Here is a 25772-nt window from a genome sequence, read left to right as displayed (position 1 = left end):
GGAGACATGGTGGAGTCTCCTGGAGTTGAGGCTTCAGCTTCACTGAAGGATGAGAGAGAGAGAGCGAGTGAGAGCGAGCCAGAGGAAGGCGAGATTACAGACTCGCAGAGTGAGTGCAGTTATGACGGAGACCCAAGCAGTGGGGACAGGCAGTCCTCAGAGGAATCCGACGACGAGGACGGTAAGTGAGTCAGGGATACACTCCACTCTGGGAGGGGGGTGGGAGTGGGTGCACAGCCCAGAAGGCGTGGCCCAGGGCACACCCGTTATTTCCATGGCATTGAGAATTATGAGAATTGTCGGGTTTTAGGAGTTGAGTCATGAGAGAGCGATCAGTACACTGACTTAGGAAAACTGCAGTGCATTGAATAGCTTCCACTGGGCAGAACGCTGCGTTCTCATTCTAGATAAGTCTCTGCCGTCATGGTCTGAGTTTGCAATTGAAGAAAAAGTAAATTGCCATTAAAAGCATAACTTATGAAGGAAGTCACTTGCATAGGTATTGTGGTCATTCTGAGATTTTCACTTCATCTAAAGATACAAAACACAGTATTTTGTAATAACAGTAAACAAATTAAATTTGTTTTTTTCTCAGTAGAAAGTTCTCTTATTTTTAAAAAGTAGACTAAAATTTTCTGACTTAAAATATTTTAAAAATGTGTTCAGAATATTGTTCGAATGAAAAAGATTTGTTTTTAATTCCTATTAGAAATGTTAAATCTGTTATGTCCTTTATGTTAGCACTGAAGGGACTCTGGCCAGCTGGCAGACATGCTCTGGCCTAAGCAGCAATGCCGCCATCAGTGCCCAGGCTGAGGCTCAGATGGTCTTCACAGTAACACGTGCTGTACAGCAGGGTGTGCTGTGCTGTGAACTGTACAGCAGTGTACGCCGTATGGCAATGGGGTACACTGTAGCCCAGCACTGCAACTGGAAGGCTCAGTATTTCTGCTGCACACACAGAGTTAAATTAAATAGAACATGAAATGGCCCAAGGCTTACAATGATGGCACCTGAAAAAGTTCAGAGTGTAGGAGTCAGACAGAGGGCTTAGAGCAGACAAGAGAAGGCAGAGAGACACATTCAGTGCCAGAGTTGTTGGGTGCTAAAGCACACCATTAATATGAAATTTTCAGGTTGGGGAGAGCATCTCCATCATGTGTGGAGGCTGGTGGGCCCAAGTCAGGATTCGGGGCATCCCCATGCCTGAAGAGAGGTCCACAGTAGCAATATCTGGCTGGGATAGAGTGGGGTGTCATCCGGGGTCCATCACCAAGAGAAACCCAGTAGGTCCAAGAAATCTGGGACCTGTTGACAGGGTTTTCAGACAGTAAGAGCAGACCCTGGGTTCCTACAGTTCAGCCAAACAGGAAAGGCAAGCTTGACAGACACACACCAGCCTGACAGAGTGCGCCCCTCAGAAGTGCAGGGATGCAGGGAGGTGGGGGAACTCGCCGTTAGCTGCTGTTGGATGGCAGGCCCAGCTCTGAGGGCCCAGGTGCTTCATCGTCAGTGAGTGATGAAGGGACTCTGGCCAGCTCGAGGGTGGCCATCATGGCCCTCGCAGGCCCTGCCCTGCTCCCCAATTTCCTCCCCCTTACTAAAAACCCTAGATTCCATTCCTAAAGCTGCCACCAAAGCCTGTTCCCATATGTGTCCTCTTCCTCCTGAGACTTACCAGGAAGGTCCAACTATCAAAATAGTCAACTCCAGGACCGAAAAGCCCCCTCTGGTTCATCTAATTAACATGCCAATTAAAATTAAACACCTCATCCTAACACGGGGTTTTCCATTTTCCCTTTATAAACTCATTTGCCTGTGGGCCATGCCTGTCTTCTTTCTGTCCAGAAGCAGACCTTTGTCCCCTCTCTGGGACAGATATCCCTGCCCCTTCTCATTCATTTCCCCATCCCATGTCCCCTTCCCCTTCCCCCTTGTCCTCTGTCTCCTCTCCTTGTCTCTTATCCCTGCCCTTTGTCTCCTTGGGGCAAATCTATCTCCTTTGTGCTGAGAACTTAGCCCCTAGTTATCTGTGTGAAGAATTAATTTTCATAGAACTTTCAGTTAATATTTATCTACCTCTTACCTTGGCAGATGAGGAAAAAATTTGGCCGCCCTGTATTCGGGTGATTGTCATCAGATCTCCAGTGTTGCAGATGGGCTCGCTGTTCATCATCACAGCTGTGAGCCCAGCCACCATCGGGAGGTAAGGATGCCTGTCGTGTGCTGCTGTGTCTGAGGCTTTCACCTGTTTCAAGAAGGCGGATGAGAAGTATTGTATTGAAAGCATTGTTCTAGAGACAAAGGCTAGAGCAACATCTTTATCCAAAGAAAGCACAATTTAAGAAGAAAGCTGATGTAAACAAATACTGTGTAGAAGCCTGACTCTAGAGTGTCAGTAAGGCTGACCACAGCTGGGGGCTGCTGTGCTAGGCTTCCGTTTCAGCACCATCTAGTAAAGCGTACTGTGCCCTGGCCTCGGCACTACTGGGTTTCTGTGTTCCCAAGTTCCTGACGCACTGTACTTACTGTTGCAGAGAAAAGGACATGGAGCACACTGTGCGGATCCCCGAAGTTGCCGTCAGTAAGGTGAGACCTCCGCTGTGAGCTGTAAAGTGCATGGGCAAATGTCCTTCACCTGCGCCCCAGTGCCTGCCTGTCAGGCAGAGGCAGAGAGTGAGTTCCAAACTAGCCTGGGCTACACAACAAGAGCCTATACAAAACTTGAAGGGAATGAAAAAGAAACCTAGAACCATTTGAGTAGAAAACGTAGGACTTTCTGGTGAACAGGAGGGTTAATGGAGTAGTAATAGTTTCTTTCAGTGTTTGACAAAAAGTCCTTATCACAGTTTAAAAATTATGGGACTTTGGGTTTGGGGTTGGTTTCTTGTAGGAGCTCTTGTAGCCCAGGCTAGCCTCCAACTCACTAAAGTAGCAGGGTCAGCCTTATGCTCCCAATCTTCCCACACCTACTTCCTAAGTGGCCTGGGCCACCCATGCTTGGCCAGGATTTTTGTCATGTTGTTTTGTTTTGTGACAGGGTCTTGGCTCCCCTTGTTCCCAGACTACTGAAGTAATCAGGGCTCAGCTTCCTGAGTTAGTGGGAATGTAGGTGTGTATTGCCACACCTGGCTAATCATGTCCTTTTTAAAAGTCTGAAGCATGAGTTACAAAACATGGATTTATTTAACTTAAATAGTGAAATAGTATCCAGTTAACATAGTTATCAAGTAAAATAAATATGCTATGTTTTGTGGATTTAAAAATAAATCCAGGGCTGGAGAGATGGCTCAGCGGTTAAGAGCACTGACTGCTCTTCCAGAGGTCCAGAGTTCAAATCCCAGCAACCACATGGTGGCTCACAACCATCTGTAATGGAATCTGATGCCCTCTTCTGGTGTCTGAAGACAGCTACAGTGTACTCATATAAATAAAATAAATCTTTTAATAAAAAAAAAAAAATCCAACCCAGATTTAGAGCACTTGCTTTGAATCCAAACGTTTTGCCAACCATAGATAATCCAGCTTTTTCTACCTCAGGATTTCTCAGTTTCGGTGGCTTCATGTTGTAGCAATAAAAAGTTGAGTTTTCAAAACAAACAAAATTGTACCTTTAAAATGTCAGGGAAAGGCTGCACTTCTGAGTTCTCCGTGCTGCATGTCTGGTGCTCGCAGATGTGAACCCACAGAGACTTTTCTGTGATTTTTGACTTTTAAGAATGGATTTTAGTCTAGCCTGGTCTCTGTTTCAGAGTGAGTCTCAGGGCAGCCAGAGCTACACAGAGAAACCCCATCTTGAAAAACCAACCAAACAGAAAGGATGGGATTTGTTTCTCAGTATTATCAGGAAGGTCTTCCCGCACTGTTTGAAAGCAGGGAGTCCTCTTGCCCCGTTGATGTACTTTGTTCTTTCCAAGAAAGCCCGACCTGTAGCTTCAGTAGTAGAGGAGTTCTTCCCCCCTCAGATAAGCTAAAACGCAGAGGAGCATGCTTCTTCCTTGGTTTGGTTTGGTGTCTGGTGCCGTTGCCTAGCGGTAGATGATCTGGGAAGAACACACAGCGCACTCCAGGCCGATGAAGTCAGGGTGTCGATTTTAAAAACCTCCAGCTTACCATGGAAGAAAACAGAAACAAATAGTGGAGCATTGAACAGGAGGCTTTACCAGTTTTTAAAGAGAGTAAAATTCAGACATAGCTAATTTTGACTAAGTTTGAGGCTGCTTCTGTGTTAAGCAAATTAAAAACCGACAGTGATGGCCCTGACAAAGCTATGACAGATGTAGGTGGGTTTTCTCCAGCTTCACTGTGATGTCAGTCAGTCAGTCAGTCAGTCAGTCAGTCAGTCAGTTCACCACAGAGAGCGAGTCCTGCCTCACACGCGGGAGGTCACTGAGTCCCATGCAGTGCGGACGTGAAGGCACGATGGATGGAATTTGATTCAGATGCTCATTAAAAACTGTTCCTATTGTAGCTCAGTTTAGAAGAGCTTTTTGGAATAAGGTTTGGCAGTGTGAAGACATTAGTAATCATTTAAAGCTTCTATAAAGTTACTCTAGACCACAGAAAGTGAGAGCAGAGGGGCTCAGCGGCTCGTGCATGGTGAGTGGAGGTCCTCGGGGCTGGAGGTGCACTCAGTCAGGGTCTGACGTCTCTCTCGGGCCCTTGGGGCACCTGTACAGATCCACAGAGACCTGTGCACATACACATGGTTAAAAATACTAGAGGAAACCTTTAGTAGAAATCAGAGAAACTCAGAAATAAAATTAATGGTAAAACTTTATACTCATTGCTAGATTAATAAAAATTTAAATTTTGATAATAACCAAGTCTGGTTAAGAGTGTTTACAGCCACAAGAATTCGTATATACAGTGGGGATTTATCTGTTTTGGAAAGCAATATGGTAGTATTTAGTTTAAGATTTGAAATTTGCATATAGGGGCCAGGCGAAGGCAAGATGATTTGTCAAGGTAGAGTGCCTGAGCTTGATCCCTAGAAATTGTCCTCCGACCTCTACACATGCACCCTGGCACACCCACACCCCAAAATGCCGTGTGCACCATCGTCCCCCATGTATACACACATAAAATAAATGTTCATTTTTTTATTTAAAATTTACATATATGGTAATTTGACAATTCCATCTCTTAAGTGTATCTCTCAGAGAAAAAGTTGGATTGTGTACAAATTCTGTATACACAAGGAGGCTTATAACAGTTTTCTTTTAAAAAATGTATGTCTATGGGGGTTTTGCTTGCATGTATGTCTATGCACCAGTTGGGTGCCTCATGCACACAGGGCAGAAGAAGATGATGGATTACCTGGAACTGGAGTTACAGACGGTTATAAGCCTTTGTATGGAAGGACTGCCACGGGTGCTGGGGATCAAACTCTGGTCCTCTGGAAAAACAGCCAGCGCTCTTAACCACTGAACCATCTCTCCAGCCTGACCGTGGCAAATTCTTAAAGATAGTAACACCTAGGACGCCTAGATGTCCGGTTTTAAAGGCTTGAATGTGGGGTCATTCTGTAATGGATGAGTGAAGTGCGGCGTACCCAGTACTTGGACAAACTGTGGCGTTTGCTGAGCCTGTTAGCAGAGCTGCCGTTTATGAATAACGTGCTCTGCAGTAAGGGAGGCTCGGTCCTGTGTCTGCAACTCTGGAGGACTTGCTTCCCTGAGCATTCGAGTGTTTCAAGTCAGTGTGCATTGAGAATTGAGATGATTTTAAATAGACAGTGATAGTACTTAATGTTGGGGGAGAAATCAAGTCCTACGTACAGTCCAATCTTACATATGTTTTAAAAGTGGAAGAGGCAGGATATACACACTTTCATCACAGTTAGAGGTGGAAGAATTTGAAGCGTAGCCTCCTTATTTCCACCAGAAAGTTGTGATACTTTGTATTCAGTACAGAGCATGAAGAGAGATCGGTGGAGTTGTCAGAGACCAGTGTATACACCATTGCATAATAGTGAAGTTAGCTCTGGGCTGAAAACGTTTTGTAATTGCTTGGTTGCTTTCCTTTAAGTTCCATGCAGAAGTTTACTTTGACCATGACTTGCAGAGCTACGTTCTTGTGGATCAGGGCAGCCAGAATGGTACCATTGTCAACGGGAAACAGATTCTTCAGGTAAGTTGATATGTAGTAGTCGCTTGCACTTCCTTGTCTGAGCTTAGGTCCTAGTCATTACAGATAGCATCTGGTCCAGATCAGGTTCAAGCACAAATTTATAACTTGGTTGGAATTTTCCAGAAAGGGCTGGAAAAAGATTTTTAGTAGATATTGGTCTGGAGTTTTGACTTCTAATTATACCTCTATTGCTACTTCAGGGATGACTATCATAAAGCTTATCTAGTTTAAATATTTGTGTGTGTGACCTCTACATGTGGAAGACAGCTTCGTGTAGTCACTTCTCTGTGCTGAGCCATTTCACTGACCCAGGACTGAATATTCACAGAAGTAGCTTTGGTGGCCCTCCTTTTCCCTGTGTGCTGCTGCGACTCTCCCTCTGACACTGCTGGACAGCCAGCTCTAACCTTTTTTTTGTTTTTTTGTTTGTTTGTTTTTTGTTTTTTTGTCTTAGTAAAAATAATGCTAAACTAGGACTTTTCTGAAAACCAAAGTACCCTGACAAATCAACTTAGGAAAGGAAAAGAGTCGTCCATGATGGTGAAGCAGGTGGTCATATTATGTCAGACTTCAGGAAGCAAAGGGAGAAAATGCTAGCAGTAAGCTCAGTTTCTCCTGTTTGTTCCAGCTAGGACCCCAGCCCATGGCATGAGGCCACCCACAGTATGGTAGATCTTGTCACTTGAGTTAACCTACTCTAGATGATGCCTCACTGGCATGCCCAGAGGTCATCATTAACTACATGTACTCCCATGGTGTGCTCAGGACCATAAGTGGGTCTAGATTCTGTCGTGTTGATAATAAAAACCACCCAGGATGCCTTGTTCTTATGCTTTAAGAATGAAAGAAAGAAATTGTAAGAAAAGCTAAGAGGTGACTTAGTGGTTAAGAGTATTTACCATGGTATCATTAGAATCAAAGTTCTGATCCCAGGGCCCATGTAACAACTTATGTTCACACACACACACACACACACACACACACACACACACACACACAAACACACACACACACACAGAGCAAATTTCTTTTACAAGAGGAATCAGTTCTTAACATAGAACATTCCTCTGATTGTGTGTTTTGCTAATAGATTGAAGTCTGGAGTGGACTGGTAGACTTTGATAAGATAGAATTAGAAGTAGCTTTTCGGGAATACTGTAAGGGATAGTGGGTGGGGCCCAGAGTTTGGTTCGTGGTAAGTGCATGCTCTTCCTGTGCTAAGTCATGGTCCTGGGAGTCTTTTGCAGGGTCTGTGTGTCCATCAAGTTGTGGAAGTGTGCATGGGTCTCCTTTTCTGAACGTTTCTCTACCATAGACATAATGTAACCATGTGACTATTTTGTATTTCTCTTTCATTAAAAATTTCTCATCCAGCCAAAAACTAAATGCGATCCTTACATCCTTGAACACGGTGATGAAGTAAAAATCGGGGAGACTGTGCTGTCTTTTCACATTCACCCTGGCAGTGAGACTTGCGATGGCTGTGAACCGGGGCAGGTCAGAGCTCACCTTCGCCTTGATAAAAAAGATGAGCCTTTGGGTATGTGAGGCAAGTGTGGAGACTGATCGCTAAGTGTCTGGGATGAGTAGTGGCCCCTCTGTACCAGTGAGCCCCCTTCGCCCCCTCACGTCTCACCGCATGTGCCTAGTTGGCCTGCTCGTTGTAGACAAGGTGCATTGTATGTGCCCCAGTGTGTGGTACTGAAGGGTGGTAACTGACACATTCGGAACTGTCCACACGTGCAGGCCACCTCTAGCCAAAGTGCTTTGTAGAAACTGTTTTTAAATTGACTCTCAAAACGTGTGTTTCCAGAAGGGGTTTTCACAATCCTTAGTTCTCCTTTACCCGACTCCCCACCCCTTCCTCCCTCACTTCCACATACGTGTTTAGCCCCATATTATTACATAAGCTCTGCTTCCCCTCCTCCCTCTCATGGGCTTGTCCCGCCTTCCAGGTCCTGCAGACACTGCATGTTAAATGCACCAATCTACTTTTTCCACATAGCATATGTGAAGTGTAAGAATATGACATTTTGCCTCCCTGGGTCTGGCTTAGATACCTCAGCATAATGCTTTCTACTTGCTGATGAGTGGATAGTGATGATATAGCATGTAGACACACTATGGAATCTTTTCTACTATAATGAAAAGTGAGATGATGACAGTTGCAGTAAAATGGTTTGAATTGGTTAATATACTAAGATAAACTATTTTTTTAGTAAGTACTAATTTCCTGTAAGTCTGTCATATTCAAACTCAGTTTTTCCTTTTAGTTGGTCCAGCATTAAGTAAGGAAGAAAAAGAGTTGGAAAGAAGAAAGGCACTAAAGAAAATACGAGTAAAGTATGGTTTGCAGGTAAGGTGCTCAATATTCTCTCATCTACTCAGTGTACTGAGCACGCTGCGTATATTTTTATTTACCACGATTACTTATGTATTTCTATAGTTCTGGTGTTTATAACTTAACTTCTGAAGTTGGGGTTGAAAATATAGTATGCGGGGTTGGGGATTTAGCTCAGTGGTAGAGCGCTTGCCTAGCAAGCACAAGGCCTGGGTTCAGTCCCCAGCTCTGAAAAAAAGAAAAGAAAAGAAAAAGAAAAGAAAATCTAGTATGCGTGTGGGTCTGAGTTCAGATCCCACACCTGACTGAAAGCCAGTGTGCCGTGCCTGTTGTAACCCCACTCCAGAGGCTAGAAGGGTCTTGCTAGCCGGCCAGTCCATTTGAATCAGTTAACCCACCTCAGAAACTAAGGTGGCGGGCAGTTAGAGAAAACCATCCCATTCCTCTGACTCTGTGCTTATGCACACACAAGTTTAGGCAAATTTTCTGAGGTATTTAACACCAAAGTCACAATGCATGAGAATAAGTTGACAAGCTATGCTCTGTCAAAGTGTAAGATTTTGCTTACCCAGAGACACTTCAGAGAATATGAAGGAAGCCATAAGCCAGGAATTACACTTGCAGCTCATGTACTGGATAAGAAACTAGAATGTTACAGGTCTGGATTCACAGTGATCTAGAGCTTACAGAACCCTGTAAAGCGAGAGAACAAGTCAATTTAAAAGGAGGCCGCTTTATATAACACCATATGCCTCAGTGCATTCAGGGCCGGTCTTGTGCTACTGTGTCTATTAATTACTTTTCTGTTGCCACGGGAAAATACTAGCACCAAAGCCACTTAAGAAAGGGTGTGATTTAGGCTGGGCCCTGCACCTGAGAGGCTGGGTCTCCAATCTGGTCTACTGAGCAAGTTCTAGGACAGCCAAAGCTACAAAGAGAAACCCTGTCTTCAAAAAACAAAAAACAAAACAACTAAAAAGAAAAGGAAAAAAAGGAAAGGTTTATTTTTGCTTATAATTCCAGAGAGACAGAGTTCATTGAGTTGGAGAGGGCAGCATGGTGGCAGGACCAGGAGACTGAGCACCCTGGGAAAGAAGCGAAATTGCTGTTCAATCCCAGGCTCTTCCCCGGGGGCGTCCTCCCTCCAGCAAGGCTCTGCTGCTAAAGGCTCCATAAGTCTCAGACAGCACTGACAAGCATCAGACAAGTACACCAGGTTAAAAAGAAAGTACTAGATTTTAGAAAACACTTCCCAGAGAAGTTATTCAGTTGCAAACACAGGGAAGACATCCAGTAAGGATTGTGGGAATGTGAGAGACGACAGTGAGAGATCAGGAAGCATCTGTAGAGTTACTCGGAAAATGTAAACTGACTGCAAATCGCCAGAGGGGTTATAAGAAACAAGCTCATGTGTGGCTGTTAAGAATGTCGAATGATGCAGTATCTGGGAAAAGAGTGTGGTAAGTTTTTAAAAGTTAAAGGGGCTGGAGGTGTGTATCATACCAGCTCATGGTATTTGCCTTCAAGAAGTGCAAACAATTTTCCACAAAAACTGGTAAGCAAATGTTTGTACTTGTTTTCTAGTAGCACTTCCAAGCTGAGAGATTCAGATGTTTTTAAATATGGATACACAAGCCATGCACTCGTCTGTTAGTGGGGTACACTTTATCAGTTAAACAGTGAGGACCACTGAAACATGTAACCTGGGTGTCGCTGCCACACTTGGGTGAGCCTTCATCCTGAGCGTGTCATAAAAGCGTGTGTCCTTCCTGGGGACTGACGTCTCTGGATCCATCACCTGACACGGGGTTTAGCCCAGTCTATCCTGTGGCATGTGTTGGGTAGTGAAGGAGTCCTATAGCTGGGGATATTAAAGCAAAGGCTGTTCGTAGGAATAGGATGAACCATCTTCTCATTTCAAATGACTCCTTACTTTTCCCTTCCGAGAAACAGTATCAAACTATGTTGAGTTCTTTGGAATCCTTAGAGAAAAGGGGGAAGATGTTTTTCTTTTAGTCCTGCAGTTCAGGTCTTGGAATTATGTGTGCATCCCTGATATGTGTGTGCACGCAGGCTACGGTGGAGGGGTAGGGACAGCTCTGTGAAGCTGGTCTTCTTCCTCCAGTCTGTGGGGTTCTGGGGCTCAGATCATCCGGCCTGTACGTCAAGGGCTTTCACCCACTGAGCCACTGAACACTCTGGTCCATGGCAGTCGGAGGTCGTACGTAACTGGAGAATGCACTGGACTTTGAGCCTTATCTCCTCGACTTTGTGACGTAACTTTTGAACAGCGTAGAGCAAACCTAGCCACTTGTTTTTACTCATGTCTGGAGAGGCCACTTGATCCATATTTTTTCACTAAGTTATATGTTATTTGCTTTTTTTTTTTCCTCAATCAATGCTTTGTGATTGTTAAGAATACAGACTATGAAGATGAAAAGGCATTGAAGAATCCTAAATATAAAGACAGAGCTGGAAAACGCAGGGAGCAGGTTGGAAGCGAAGGGACTTTCCAAAGAGATGATGCCCCTGCATCTGTTCACTCGTGAGTGTTGACGATTTCTTGTTGAGTTTTTTACTCTTGGTAAAATGACTTTGTTAATCAACATGAAAAATGTGATTTTGAAACCTATAATATGACCATGCTTACATATTAAATTAGCTATATGATTTTTTTATTCTGGGTTGAGTCAATTTGAATCTTCCATGTAGAAATGAAAATTATAAAATTGTGACTTTTCTGTCTCGTTCCCAAACTGTAGTATTTGTGCTGGGTTTAATTTTATAATTACAGTTGGCGCTACCTTTTCCTTAGTGGGGGTGGAATGGGACGTCCTACTGTTCGTGAAATCAGTTCATGACATGTAGTGAGTGGTTCAGTTAGGTACAGCAGGCAGCAGGGAAAATTCTTTAAAAGTAGAACATCTCCTATGCTCAACAATATGGAGATTCCATGAGATTTAAGTGAGAAGGCAGAAATAAAGATTGAAACATGTCGGCCTCCTTTGCTTGGTTTATTGTAAAAGAAGCTAGAGTTGTATCCACACAGTGAGGATATACTAAAGATATAAAACCGAATCACAGTAGACGACAGTGCGTCACACCAAATGCATAGGCAGTACGACACAGCAGACAGGGCGACACAGCAGACAGTGCGTCACAGCAGACAGTGCGACACAGCAGACAGTGCGTCACAGCAGACAGTGCGTCACAGCAGACAGTGCGTCACAGCAGACTGCGTCACAGCAGACAGTAGAGGCAGATGGCCTTAGTCCCTTTTCTTGGTACACTCATATAGACAGAGGCATACTGTTCTGTGCTGACAGTCCAATGCGTTAAGAGCACACGTTTCATGGACAGAGGTGTGACAGTGTCAGTGAGCTCTCACTGCCCTGGTCTCCTTCCCAGTCTCAACCACCGTCCTGACCGCAGCAGCTGTTTGGGTTGTGAGTGAGCGGAGCCGTACAGTATTCACAGGGTGTCTGCATCCTTTTGTCCCACGCAGCTCTGTGTGACACGGCTTATTGTCACTATAGAGCTTCCTTTGTGCATGTCCTCGTCCTGTCTCAGTGCATGTGGACGTCGGAATCGCCTGTGGTTTGTCACTGTTAGGTCTGCCTCCTTGTCCGTCTGTCATTGGTTGCATGTCCGTTAGGTGGCGTCTGTACAGAGCAGCTGTGTCCTCCACCTTGTGCTGTACTGTCAGATTTTTAAGGTTGCTTTACCTTTTACGAGTCAATTCTGGCTTAACTTTCCTTTACAGTGAAATTACAGATAGCAACAAAGGCCGGAAGATGTTGGAGAAGATGGGTTGGAAAAAGGGAGAAGGCCTGGGGAAGGACGGTGGCGGGATGAAAACACCGGTAAGACTTGTCTTCCCCTCCTCCTAAGTTCTTCCAGCAGGCGTTGCCGCTGTAGTAATGAGCCTGACATGGCTAAGGCCTCCCCGTGTTCCCATCTAACGCATGTGCGTTTTCTTTGCTGTTTTGAGCTTTGGGAAAGCCTTGTTTAGATTTTTTTTCTCTCATAAATCAAGACTATTAAAGTGTTGTGTACTGAATCAAAGGCTTTCTTAGGCTTTTTAGCTGTATAGGTTTGGGGCTTGTTTGCTTTACCATGGTGGCCATTTAAACCTTGAACACATTAGGCAAGTACTCTAGCTAAGATTCGCTCAGTCCATTCAGTCATTCAGTCATTCAGTCAGTCATTATTTGTCAATTTGTCTGTCTGTTCATTTATCCATTTATCTCTCTGTTTGTTTGTTTGGTTTGGTTTTTTTTTTTTTTTTGCAACAGTGTTTCACTATGTAACAGCCCTAGCTGTCCTGGACCTCACCTTGTAGACCTTGATGGCCTCGAACCCTCAGAGATCCGCCTCCCTCTGGGTCCCTAGTGCTGGGATTAAAACCACATGCCGCCATGCCCGGCCCTTTTAAAATTTTTAGATGATATTTTTACTAGTCTGGTGCTGAACATTGAAGGAACAGTTGATGTTAGTCTACACATAGGCAGATTCTGCGTTAGCTGGAGAATCTGTTGTGCTCCAGAGCCCCCAGAACATTTATGTACAACACAGAGAATAATGTCTAGAACACGCTGCATTGGTTAAATTCTATAGCCCCATAGTTGACAGGAGGTAATAGCTATCTTTAGTGTGGGTACACACACACACACACGCACACACACACACACCCTGGCCAAGCTGAATAGGATGCTGGTTTTGTCGTGTTTTCCTAGCGCATGATGGAGAGAACGGTTTACAGTTAGACCCTTACCGTGGCTGGGCTTTATCACAGTCTTCGCAGGTTTGAAGTTACATTGCTTACGTAAGGTGGGCACAGTAAAAACTTTGTCAAGAGTGTCCTGCGACCCCACCTATACTTCACAGAAGGCACCAGGTTCTGGTAACCTCCTAACGGAATGAGAGGCCCTCATCTCCTCATAGGAAGGCAAACAGCAGTCAGGTTCTCTACATAACTGTGTGCACACAGCACTGGACAGGGAGCCGTGCTTAGTACATGCCAGGCACACACTCCATGTCCAGTGCCTTTCCCAGGCCTCTCCTTACTATTTTAATGCTTGGTTCTCTTGTACATTAACTTGAATGAGGCTGGGGCGGGAGGACTAAATGTGTCCATGGCCTTTACTTTGGCTAGAATGGACTGGTATATATGTGCAGCCTGTGTCTGTGGGCTGGGAGCAGTCCCGCATAGCTGTGAGTGCAGCCTGAACAGAACGAACATATATACATACACACACACACACACACACACACACACACACACACACACACACGAAGCATAGGTGGGGCTTTCTGTTGCTTGTTTTTTGGGTGACTTTTGCAGTTTCTGAGCAGAACTTTGTGACTAAGAACATTCACCACAATCAAAAAGGACAAGCACCAGGCTGAGGGTGGCTGTTTAAGGCACATGCTGGGTTTTTCTAGAGTTGTGAACTTTAGTCTGGCCAGACTATGCTAACAAAATGAGTTTAAGCTGCATGGGAAGTAGAACATGTATTTCTGTGTATTCATGTGATTGACACGTTTTCTCTGCGTGAGTCTTTATGTCAAAGGATTACAGTCAAACGGCTACACAGCGGTTTGGTGTGTGTGGGTTCTAAAATGATTCCTTCTCTCAACTTTCCTAACAGATCCAGCTTCAGCTCCGGCGGACACATGCAGGCTTGGGGACAGGGAAGCCATCCTCAATCGACGATGTTCACTTTCTCCAGAATAAGAGCAAGAAAAACTGGGACAAAGCACGAGAGCGGTTTGCAGAAAACTTCACAGAGAAGAAAGCTTGCAAAGAAGCCCCAGGGCCCACACCGTGGGTGACAGGGACTGCAGAGTGAAGACACGTCACAGGGGAGAGGGGCTTCCAACAAGAGTTTGAAAACTTTAATGTAGAAGCTGTGTCCCTAAAAAGTCAGTAACGGGGGAACTCTTAAGATGGCTCCCTGACCCACACATGTGTGGGGACATGTGGTTTGCAGCTTGTAGAAAGTGGTTCTTACTCAGCAAGCAGGAACTGAATGGACTTGCAGGAAATGGGCTCGAGGTGACAGGCACAGGAGGGCTGCTTTGTCCTAGCCTGTCACTCACCCCTGTGGAGGGCAGAGTGCGCATACCCACTAATGACTTCGGCCATGTGTCCTGTCTCCATGTCGTCATCATGACATACAGATATCAAATATCAAAAGTTTATAAACAAGTCTCTGTGTATACCTGTTTATACCTTTTAGAACTTAGGTTTTTTTTTAAAAAGTCGAGCAACCACAGGTTGTGGAGCCTAATTTTACTATCCTAGAGATAATTGCAGTAATAATATTGAGGAATTGGCAGGTGACATGTTGTAGAAATTTGTCTCACTGTTTTCTTCTGTGAAGAATGTTGTTTGGACTCTGTGTGCAGCATTTGCCTTTGGTCTTCCAGCTGATGGAGTATTTGATATGGACGACTGGGTGCAGTGTTGGCACAGGCAGTGTTCTAGCATTTTTAGTTTTGATAAATACCATTGCAGGCAATGGGATTGTGCTCGAGAACTCTGGTGACTAGGACGGATGGGTACTAAGCCAAGGCTTCAAACACTTACTGGAAATGTCTTCAAATGCAATAAAAAAAAAAACATTTTAAAGACTTGATTTCTTGAATAAATGATTTAAAGATATTGGTCTCCTTTGTATTTGCAGCCAACCGGAATTGTCCCCTTTGAATTGGTAGGACAGTGGCAGCCTGTGGGGCAGATGTCCCATAGCTCACCACTGGCCACTCCCCAGCCCTTCTGACAACTGCTCAAGGGGAGTGGGGGAGACTGCCATTGGCAGTACGAATACATTGCAGCTCCCCATCTGTGAAAAAAGAGACGTCTTTGATTCAGAAACAAGTGCAGGGGTTTCCCATAGTGAAAGAGATACGGCCCTGGGTGTAATTCAGGACGGAATGGGGAGCTCACCCTCGTGTAACTGGGCTGGGTGCTGAAAGGCCAGTTAGGCTGAAAGGACCAGTAAGCAAGTCCCTAGAGGGCCAGGGTGGGAGCCCTCAGCCCTGTGACTCCTCACTTGGATAGTGTTTCTTTGTGTCCTTCGGCCAGCACACTCACATGACAACACATACATGCGCTTGGAGGCAGCAGCAATGCTGTGCGTTCTATTTTCTCTAAAAGAGAAATCGAGGTTATTTTCTGGCGCTGGTTTCCTGAGTAGGTTACAGGAGAACCTTCTGTGCTTCGATGGGTCTCCCTCACGTGCTTAGTGAAGTGGCTGTACTGTGTCCTACCTTTAGTCTACTTTGGGGGAGGTGTTTCATAGGCCCTTTCCCTAAGAACGTGGAGAACAGTGGTCAGAGACTGAAATCCATGTACAGAGTATTGCATTGTTAAACCTGCAGGTCTCATTCTCGGGGCTGTACCATGCAGTAATAATGTATTGAATAAATGTCTGGAAAAGACTCTACCTCACATGTCTCTGTCAGAAGAGAGGTATGTGTGGCCACTTAGTAAACTATAAACAGCGTGAGAGCTTCTGCTGGTTTTAGAAGCAAATGTGAGCTATGTGCAGCTTGGATTACGCACACAAGTATTTTAAATGCAGACTTTAAATAGTACCTTATTTATGTGCAGATTTGCTAATTTTTTTTTCTTTTTTCTCTTTTTCGGGGCTGGGGACCAAACCCAGGGCCTTGCGCTTGCTAGGCAAGCGCTCTACCACTGAGCTAAATCCCCAACCCCTTGCTAATTTATATAGTAGCTTTTATGGGTTGCTGAATTTTAAGCAATTTAATATCTTACTTTTTGGTCAGAACATGAGAAATTTACTGTTTACTGTAATGGCTGAAGAAGCCGTTCACTTTAACAAATCATTTCCATATATTAACTAGCTAATGGATGCACTCCTACTCAAAAAGACAGGACTTTTTTTTTTTTTTTTTTTTTTTTTTTTTTACGTTTTTGAAAGAGTGTTACATCCAGCATTTCCTTTTTTTTTTTTTTTTTTTTTTAATTATTAACTTGAGTATTTCTTATATACATTTCAAGTGTTATTCCCTTTCCCAGTTTCCGGGCAAACATCCCCCTCCCCCCTCCCCTTTCTTATCGGTGTTCCCCTCCCCACCCTCCCCCCATCATCCCCCTCCCTCCAACAGTCTAGTTCACTGGGGGTTCAGTCTTGGCAGGACCCAGGGCTTCCCCTTCCACTGGTGCTCTTACTAGGATATTCATTGCTACCTATGAGGTCAGAGTCCAGGGTCAGTCCATGTATAGTATTTAGGTAGTGGCTTAGTCCCTGGAAGCTCTGGTTGCTTGGCATTGTTGTACATACGGGGTCTCGAGCCCCTTCAAGCTCTTCCAGTTCTTTCTCTGATTCCTTCAACGGGGGTCCTATTCTCAGTTCAGTGGTTTGCTGCTGGTATTCGCCTCTGTATTTGCTGTATTCTGGCTGTGTCTCTCAGGAGCGATCTACATCCGGCTCCTGTCGGTCTGCACTTCTTTGCTTCATCCATCTTGTCTAATTGGATGGCTGTATATGCATGGGCCACATGTGGGGCAGACTCTGAATGGGTGTTCCTTCAGTCTCTGTTTTAATCTTTGCCTCTCTCTTCCCTGCCAAGGGTATTCTTGTTCCCCTTTTAAAGAAGGAGTGAACCATTCACATTTTGATCATCTGTCTCGAGTTTCATTTGTTCTAGGCATTTAGGGTAATTCAAGCATTTGGGCTAATAGCCACTTATCAGTGAGTGCATACCATGTATGTCTTTCTGTGTTTGGGTTAGCTCACTCAGGATGATATTTTCCAGTTCCAGCCATTTGCCTACGAATTTCATAAAGTCGTTGTTTTTGATAGCTGAGTAATATTCCATTGTGTAGATGTACCACATTTTCTGTATCCATTCCTCTGTTGAAGGGCATCTGGGTTCTTTCCAGCTTCTGGCTATTATAAATAAGGCTGCAATGAACATAGTGGAGCGCGTGTCTTTTTTATATGTTGGGGCATCTTTTGGGTATATGCCCAAGAGAGGTATAGCTGGATCCTCAGGCAGTTCAATGTCCAATTTTCTGAGGATCCTCCAGACTGATTTCCAGAATGGTTGTACCAGTCTGCATCCCACCAACAATGGAGGAGTGTTCCTCTTTCTCCACATCCTCGCCAGCATCTGTTGTCCCCTGAGTTTTTGATCTTAGCCATTCTCACTGGTGTGAGGTGAAATCTCAGGGTTGTTTTGATTTGCATTTCCCTTATGACTAAAGATGTTGAACATTTCTTTAGGTGTTTCTCCGCCATTCGGCATTCCTCAGCTGTGAATTCTTTGTTTAGCTCTGAGCCCCATTTTGTAATAGGGTTATTTGTTTCCCTGTGGTCTAACTTCTTGAGTTCTTTGTATATTTTGGATATAAGGCCTCTATCTGTTGTAGGATTGGTAAAGATCTTTTCCCAATCTGTTGGTTGCCGTTTTGTCCTAACCACAGTGTCCTTTGCCTTACAGAAGCTTTGCAGTTTTATGAGATCCCATTTGTCAATTCTTGATCTTAGAGCGTAAGCCATTGGTGTTTTGTTCAGGAAATTTTTTCCAGTGCCCATGTGTTCCAGATGCTTCCCTAGTTTTTCTTCTATTAGTTTGAGTGTGTCTGGTTTGATGTGGAGGTCCTTGATCCACTTGGACTTAAGCTTTGTACAGGGTGATAAGCATGGATCGATCTGCATTCTTCTACATGTTGACCTCCAGTTGAACCAGCACCATTTGCTGAAAATGCTATCTTTTTTCCATTGGATGGTTTTGGCTCCTTTGTCAAAAATCAAGTGACCATATGTGTGTGGGTTCATTTCTGGGTCTTCAATTCTATTCCATTGGTCTATCTGTCTGTCTCTGTACCAATACCATGCAGTTTTTATCACTATTGCTCTGTAATACTGCTTGAGTTCAGGGATAGTGATTCCCCCTGAAGTCCTTTCATTGTTGAGGATAGCTTTAGCTATCCTGGGTTTTTTGTTATTCCAGATGAATTTGCAAATTGTTCTGTCTAACTCTTTGAAGAATTGGATTGGTATTTTGATGGGGATTGCATTGAATCTGTAGATCGCTTTTGGTAAAATGGCCATTTTTACTATATTAATCCTGCCAATCCATGAGCATGGGAGATCTTTCCATCTTCTGAGGTCTTCTTCAATTTCCTTCTTCAGTGTCTTGAAGTTCTTATTGTACAGATCTCTTACTTGCTTTGTTAAAGTCACTCCGAGGTACTTTATATTATTTGGGTCTATTATGAAGGGTGTCGTTTCCCTAATTTCTTTCTCAGCTTGTTTCTCTTTTGTATAGAGGAAGGCAACTGATTTATTTGAGTTAATTTTATACCCAGTCACTTTGCTGAAGTTGTTTATCAGCTTTAGTAGTTCTCTGGTGGAACTTTTGGGATCACTTAAATATACTATCATATCATCTGCAAATAGTGATATTTTGACTTCTTCTTTTCCGATCTGTATCCCCTTGACCTCCTTTTGTTGTCTGATTGCTCTGGATAGAACTTCAAGAACTATATTGAATAAGTAGGGAGAGAGTGGGCAGCCTTGTCTAGTCCCTGATTTTAGTGGGATTGCTTCAACTTTCTCTCCATTTAGTTTAATGTTAGCAACTGGTTTGCTGTATATGGCTTTTACCATGTTCAGGTATGGGCCTTGAATTCCTATTCTTTCCAGGACTTTTATCATGAAGGGGTGTTGAATTTTGTCAAATGCTTTCTCAGCATCTAGTGAAATGATCATGTGGTTTTGTTCTTTCAGTTTGTTTATATAATGGATCACATTGATGGTTTTCCGTATATTAAACCATCCCTGCATGCCTGGGATGAAGCCTACTTGATCATGGTGGATGATTGTTTTGATGTGCTCTTGGATTCGGTTTGCCAGAATTTTGTTGAGTATTTTTGCATCGATATTCATAAGGGAAATTGGTCTGAAGTTCTCTTTCTTTGTTGTGTCTTTGTGTGGTTTAGGTATAAGAGTAATTGTGGCTTCGTAGAAGGTATTCGGTAGTGATCCATCTGTTTCAATTTTGTGGAATAGTTTGGATAATATTGGTATGAGGTCTTCTATGAAGGTTTGATAGAATTCTGCACTAAACCCGTCTGGACCTGGGCTCTTTTTGGTTGGGAGACCTTTAATGACTGCTTCTATTTCCTTAGGAGTTATGGGGTTGTTTAACTGGTTTATCTGTTCCTGATTTAACTTCGGTACCTGGTATCTGTCTAGGAAATTGTCCATTTCCTGAAGATTTTCAAGTTTTGTTGAATATAGGTTTTTGTAGTAAGATCTGATGATTTTTTGAATTTCCTCTGAATCTGTTGTTATGTCTCCCTTTTCATTTCTGATTTTGTTAATTTGGACACACTCTCTGTGTCCTCTCGTTAGTCTGGCTAAGGGTTTATCTATCTTGTTGATTTTCTCAAAGAACCAACTTTCGGTTCTGTTGATTCTTTCTATGGTCCTTTTTGTTTCTACTTGGTTGATTTCAGCTTTGAGTTTGATTATTTCCTGCCTTCTACTCCTCCTGGGTGTATTTGCTTCTTTTTGTTCTAGAGCTTTTAGGTGTGCTGTCAAGCTGCTGACATATGCTCTTTCCTGTTTCTGTCTGCAGGCACTCAGCGCTATGAGTTTTCCTCTTAGCACAGCTTTCATTGTGTCCCATAAGTTTGGGTATGTTGTACCTTCATTTTCATTAAATTCTAAAAAGTTTTTAATTTCTTTCTTTATTTCTTCCTTGACCAGGTTATCATTGAGTAGAGCATTGTTCAATTTCCAAGTACATGTGGACATTCTTCCTTGATTGTTATTGAAGACCAGTTTTAGGCCGTGGTGGTCCGATAGCACGCATGGGATTATTTCTATCTTTCTGTACCTGTTGAGGCCCGTTTTTTGACCAATTATATGGTCAATTTTGGAGAAAGTACCATGAGGAGCTGAGAAGAAGGTATATCCTTTTGCTTTAGGATAGAATGTTCTATAAATATCCGTTAGGTCCATTTGGCTCATGACTTCTCTTAGTCTGTCTACATCTCTGTTTAATTTCTGTTTACATGATCTGTCCATTGATGAGAGTGGGGTGTTGAAATCTCCCACTATTATTGTGTGAGGTCCAATGTGTGTTTTGAGCTTTAGTAAGGTTTCTTTTACATATGTAGGTGCCCTTGTATTTGGGGCATAGATATTTAGGATTGAGAGTTCATCTTGGTGGATTTTTCCTTTGATGAATATGTAGTGTCCTTCCTTATCTTTTTTGATGACTTTTAGTTGAAAATTGATTTTATTTGATATTAGAATGGCTACTCCAGCTTGCTTCTTCTGACCATTTGCTTGGAAAGTTGTTTTCCAGCCTTTCACTCTGAGGAGTGTCTGTCTTTGTCTCTGAGGTGTGTTTCCTGTAGGCAGAAGAATGCAGGGTCCTCGTTGCGTATCCAGTTTGTTAATCTATTTCTTTTTATTGGGGAGTTGAGGCCATTGATGTTGAGAGATATTAAGGAATAGTGGTTATTGCTTCCCGTTATATTCATATTTGGATGTGAGGTTATGTTTGTGTGCTTTCATTCTCTTTGTTTTGTTGCCAAGACGATTAGTTTCTTGCTTCTTCTAGGGTATAGCTTGCCTCCTTATGTTGGGCTTTACCATTTATTATCCTTTGTAGTGCTGGATTTGTAGAAAGATATTGTGTAAATTTGGTTTTGTCATGGAATATCTTGGTTTCTCCATCTATGTTAATTGAGAGTTTTGCAGGATACAGTAACCTGGGCTGGCATTTGTGTTCTCTTAGGGTCTGTATGACATCAGTCCAGGATCTTCTGGCCTTCATAGTTTCTGGTGAGAAGTCTGGTGTGATTCTGATAGGTCTTCCTTTATATGTTACTTGACCTTTTTCCCTTACTGCTTTTAATATTCTTTCTTTATTTTGTGTATTTGGTGTTTTGACTATTATGTGACGGGAGGTGTTTCTTTTCTGGTCCAATCTATTTGGAGTTCTGTAGGCATCTTGTATGCCTATGGGTATCTCTTTTTTTAGGTTAGGGAAGTTTTCTTCTATGATTTTGTTGAAGATATTCACTGGTCCTTTGAGCTGGGAGTCTTCACTCTCTTCTATACCTATTATCCTTAGGTTTGATCTTCTCATTGAGTCCTGGATTTCCTGTATGTTTTGGACCAGTAGCTTTTTCCGCTTTACATTATCTTTGACAGTTGAGTCAATGATTTCTATGGAATCTTCTGCTCCTGAGATTCTCTCTTCCATCTCTTGAATTCTGTTGGTGAGGCTTGTATCTACAGCTCCTTGTCTCTTCTTTTGGTTTTCTATATCCAGGGTTGTTTCCATGTGTTCTTTCTTGATTGCTTCTATTTCCATTTTTAATTCCTTCAACTGTTTGATTGTGTTTTCCTGGAATTCTTTCAGGGATTTTTGCAATTCCTCTCTGTAGGCTTCTACTTGTTTATTAATGTTTTCCTGTGTTTCTCTAAGGGAGTTCTTCACGTCTTTCTTGAAGTCCTCCAGCATCATGATCAAATATGATTTTGAAACTAGATCTTGCTTTTCTGGTGTGTTTGGATATTCCATGTTTGTTTTGGTGGGAGAATTGGGCTCCGATGATGCCAAGTAGTCTTGGTTTCTGTTGCTTGGGTTCCTGCGCTTGCCTCTCGCCATCAGATTATCTCTAGTGTTACTTTGTTCTGCTATTTCTGACAGTGGCTAGACTGTCCTATAAGCCTGTGTGTCAGGAGTGCTGTAGACCTGTTTTCCTCTCTTTCAGTCAGTTATGGGGACAGAGTGTTCTGCTTTCGGGCGTGTAGTTTTTCCTCTCTACAGGTCTTCAGCTGTTCCTGTGGGCCTGTGTCTTGAGTTCACCAGGCAGCTTTCTTGCAGCAGACAAGTTGGTCTTACCTGTGGTCCCGAGGCTCAAGTTTGCTCGCGGGGTGCTGCCCAAGGGCTCTCTGCGGCGGCAGCAACCAGGAAGACCTGTGCCGCCCCTTCCGGGAGCTTCAGTGCACCAGGGTTCCAGATGGCCTTTGGTATTTTCCTCTGGCGTCCGAGATGTATGTACAGAGAGCAGTCTCTTCTGGTTTCCCAGGCTTGTCTGCCTCTCTGAAGGTTCAGCTCTCCCTCCCACGGGATTTGGGTGCAGAGAACTGTTTATCCGGTCTGTTTCCCTCAGGTTCCGGTGGTGTCTCAGGCAGGGGTCCTGCCGCTCCTGGGCCCTCCCCCACGGGAGCCCAGAGGCCTTATACAGTTTCCTCTTGGGCCAGGGATGTGGGCAGGGGTGGGCAGTGTTGGTGGTCTCTTCCGCTCTGCAGCCTCAGGAGTGCCCACCTGATCAGGCGGTGAGGTGTCTTTCCCACAGGGTCTGGGAGCAGAGAGCTGCTCCAGCATTTCCTTTTTACTCTAATTGTGAACTCCGAGTTGCCTCGCCCAGCTCAGAAGGCATCCAGTTTTTCACGTGAGAGCCATTTATGAGTTGGGCTTGTTTCCCAGGGACGGACAGAAGGGACAAATACCAAAGGAAGACCAAGGTGTGCGGAACCTTGTAAGGTGTGGAATAGTGAGGGTGTATGGTGAACCTGGTGCCTGGAAACAGTTTTGAATCTAGCCCCTAAGGTGTCCTCAGGACACATGGATCAATTTCCCAAGAATCTGGCCACATGTGTGTCTGTCTAAGGCATCATCTTCATTTCTCCTTTAAACATTTGACTCAGAACATTTCTGCTGCCTTTTCAGACCTTAAAACTGGCCGCTGTTGGATGCCTCGGGGTGAGATGGCGTTTCTGTGTGTGCCTACCCATCAGGCTCCAACTTAGCCTGTTGCCTTCCTGCTTGGCCATAGTTTTGGCTTGTGGCAAGGTGACTTTTGGAGCTCTGGCCATAGTCCTGTCTAAGAGAGAACAGGGCAAGAGTGAAGCTGGATGCCAGTTATTTTCTGTCAGGAAAGCAAGGGACCTCTGCCTGACACTGCCTGCTTCTTAATGTCCCCCAAGACTTACTAAAAACAAGCAACGAGTGGTCACCATTGGCATAAGCACGTTGCTGTCAGAACATCGTGGAGGTTTGGTGGACACCAGAGGCAGGAGATACTGTGTAAGCAGGTAACCATCGCCTAGATAACCACACTACGATGCACCCCTACTCTCTGTATCCATTCAATTAGAGACTTCCAAACACTGGGGAAAATCTGTCACTGTGTTCTGGTGTTTAAAGGCACATTATAGAATGCGCAATCTCCTTTTTATTTTACGAACAGGCACACATGCTGGATTATTAGTGAGTGATCCAAGGGGTGTGAAGCTTTCTACTCCTGTTTCATTAGCTCTGTGTATCGAGTCCAGGGTCTCATATGTACCTGCACGAGCGTTACATAGACTGTGGACCTACACCCCAGCTCCTACTGATAGTTGAGCAGAAGGCTTCCCTTGGCTCACCCTCAGCAAGATGGATAACTGTTTGACTGAAGGGTGAAGAGGAAGCCTGGAGACTTTTGTACAGCAAAGCCTCAATCTCCTGAGAGTGCTGGGCAGAGCTAGAGGGCAGCAAACCATGTCTGTGTTCCTCACCACTGGTCCTTCAGCCCCTAGCTCAGGATGGACGCTTTGCAGGTCTTTGGTAATTTCTGGCTGGGATGCAGTGCACGTTGACCATATCAGAGACTGCACTAGGTGCTTAACTTGTATCCATGACTCTGAACACTTTGAAGAATTAGAAAATCTAGACTTAAGAGGGTTTTTGTTTGCTTGTTATTTTTACTGGGGAGTTGGGCCAGATCCACAGCATTGTCCGTATTTAAAATTAAAAAAAAAAAGTGGTGGCTTTCTTTTCCTCAAGGTCAAAATGTCTATTTGCTGGAAATGAAGTGATACCCCCACCCTGCTGGCTGAGGGTCCTTTCTCTTTAATTGGGTAGAAACCTCAGGTATAGAAGCAGCAAAAAATATGTCAAGTGCTGGCCTCTGACTCTGGCAGCAGTGGGCCACAGGAGAGGACAAAAGCTATGTCACAGTCCCTGTGCAAGTCCCCTCCCATGCCCAACCAGTGGCCAGTGATAACAGCTCTCATCCTGTGGTCTGAGTCTCTTGGTCCCAAACAACTCCCTGGAACTCTGCTGGCTCTGGGGCTCACAGCTTTTCTTCTCTGGGTCCTTACAACACTTTATCCTTTAGCTTCAGCTTTCCACTCCTCCCCTCCCCTCCCTCTCTCCTTCCTTCTCACCCTGGCCACTCTCACCCCTTTCAACCTCTGGCTTCAAATGCTGATTTATCTCTTGCACAGTGCGGCTCCTGCTGGGCCAACTAAGGTACCTGCCTTCTGAGGCACGAGCCAGCTGTTGGTGCCCCTGCTGTCTCTCCCTTCCTTTATCCTCCTGCCCACCCACACGCAGGCTCAAACTCAGAGTAGATCAGACCATTGGGAGTAAGCCTATTATTGGGCCTGCTTTGCAGCAGAAACGGGGACAGCAAAGGATAGTGTTGACCTGCCGGGTGACCTGAGCAGTCTGTTTGTATAGCTGTGGAGTTTGTGCACCGTCTGCGTTTGTTTTGGGCAGTCAGCCTTGCCTCACTCAGCACCAGTTACAGTCGGGAATGCTTTGAACGCGAACCAACCACAGCCTTTTCTAGGCAACAGTTAGCGCTCTTTCTGTTGGACCACCAGGGGGCGCGCTACCCCTCTGGCCAAAGTGGAAATAGTTCTGAGGCTATTTAGACTTGTAGGCTTATGATAGCAAAGACTCTAGCTTAAACTGTTTTGAACAGCCTGACTGAGGTTATATCTGTGTCAACAATACCACCAGGTTTGACACCAGTTCCAGTGCCAAGCAATAGGTCATCTCCTACTTGGCCTGTGTCTTGGGGTTATGCTTGCTGTGATTAAAACACACACACACACACACACACACACACACACACACACACACACCCCACCACCACAACAACAAAATACAAAGAACCCTATGACTGAAAGCAAGTTGGAGGGAAAGTGTTTATTTGGCTTACACTTCCACATCATAGTCCATCACTGAAGAAAGTCAGGGCAGGAACCTGGAGGCAGGAGCTGATGCAGAGGCTAGGGAGGGGTGCTGCTTATTGACTTGCACAGCCTGCTCTTAGAGAACGCAGGACAGCCACCAGCTCAGGAATAGGACTACCTACAGCGATCAGGGCCCTCCCCGCATCAATCACTAACTAGGAAAATGACCTACAGCCAGGTCTTTTGAAGGTATTTCTTCAGTTGAGGTTCCCTTCTTTCAGGTGACCCCAGTTTGTGTCAAGTTGACATCAGGCCAGCCCAGC

General features: G+C 44.3%; 1 protein-coding gene across 2 annotated transcripts in view; it reads left to right on the top strand.

Moving 5' to 3' along the window:
* Positions 1-15140, top strand: part of Aggf1 (angiogenic factor with G patch and FHA domains 1) — a 26632-nt gene extending 11492 nt beyond the window's left edge. Inside the window, exons 6-14 of one of the 2 annotated variants that reach the window (XR_015662342.1) lie at positions 1-181; positions 2095-2206; positions 2538-2589; positions 6031-6132; positions 7507-7629; positions 8406-8488; positions 10891-11018; positions 12237-12336; positions 14125-15140. The exon at positions 1-181 is cut by the window's left edge and continues 144 nt beyond it. Coding sequence is in view for 1 of the 2 variants with exons in the window: in NM_001427779.1 (NP_001414708.1) it covers positions 1-181; positions 2095-2206; positions 2538-2589; positions 6031-6132; positions 7507-7672; positions 8406-8488; positions 10891-11018; positions 12237-12336; positions 14125-14325 (1125 nt within the window). In the remaining variant the exon portion in view is untranslated. 2 annotated transcript variants of the gene reach the window in all.
* Positions 15141-25772: the final 10632 nt, after the last annotated feature.

This window comes from Rattus norvegicus, chromosome 2 (assembly GCF_021556685.1).
Source record: "Rattus norvegicus strain SHRSP/BbbUtx chromosome 2, alternate assembly SHRSP_T2T, whole genome shotgun sequence".
In the NCBI taxonomy this organism is placed as follows: Eukaryota; Metazoa; Chordata; class Mammalia; order Rodentia; family Muridae; genus Rattus; species Rattus norvegicus.
This window is presented reverse-complemented; position numbering and strand designations above follow the sequence as displayed.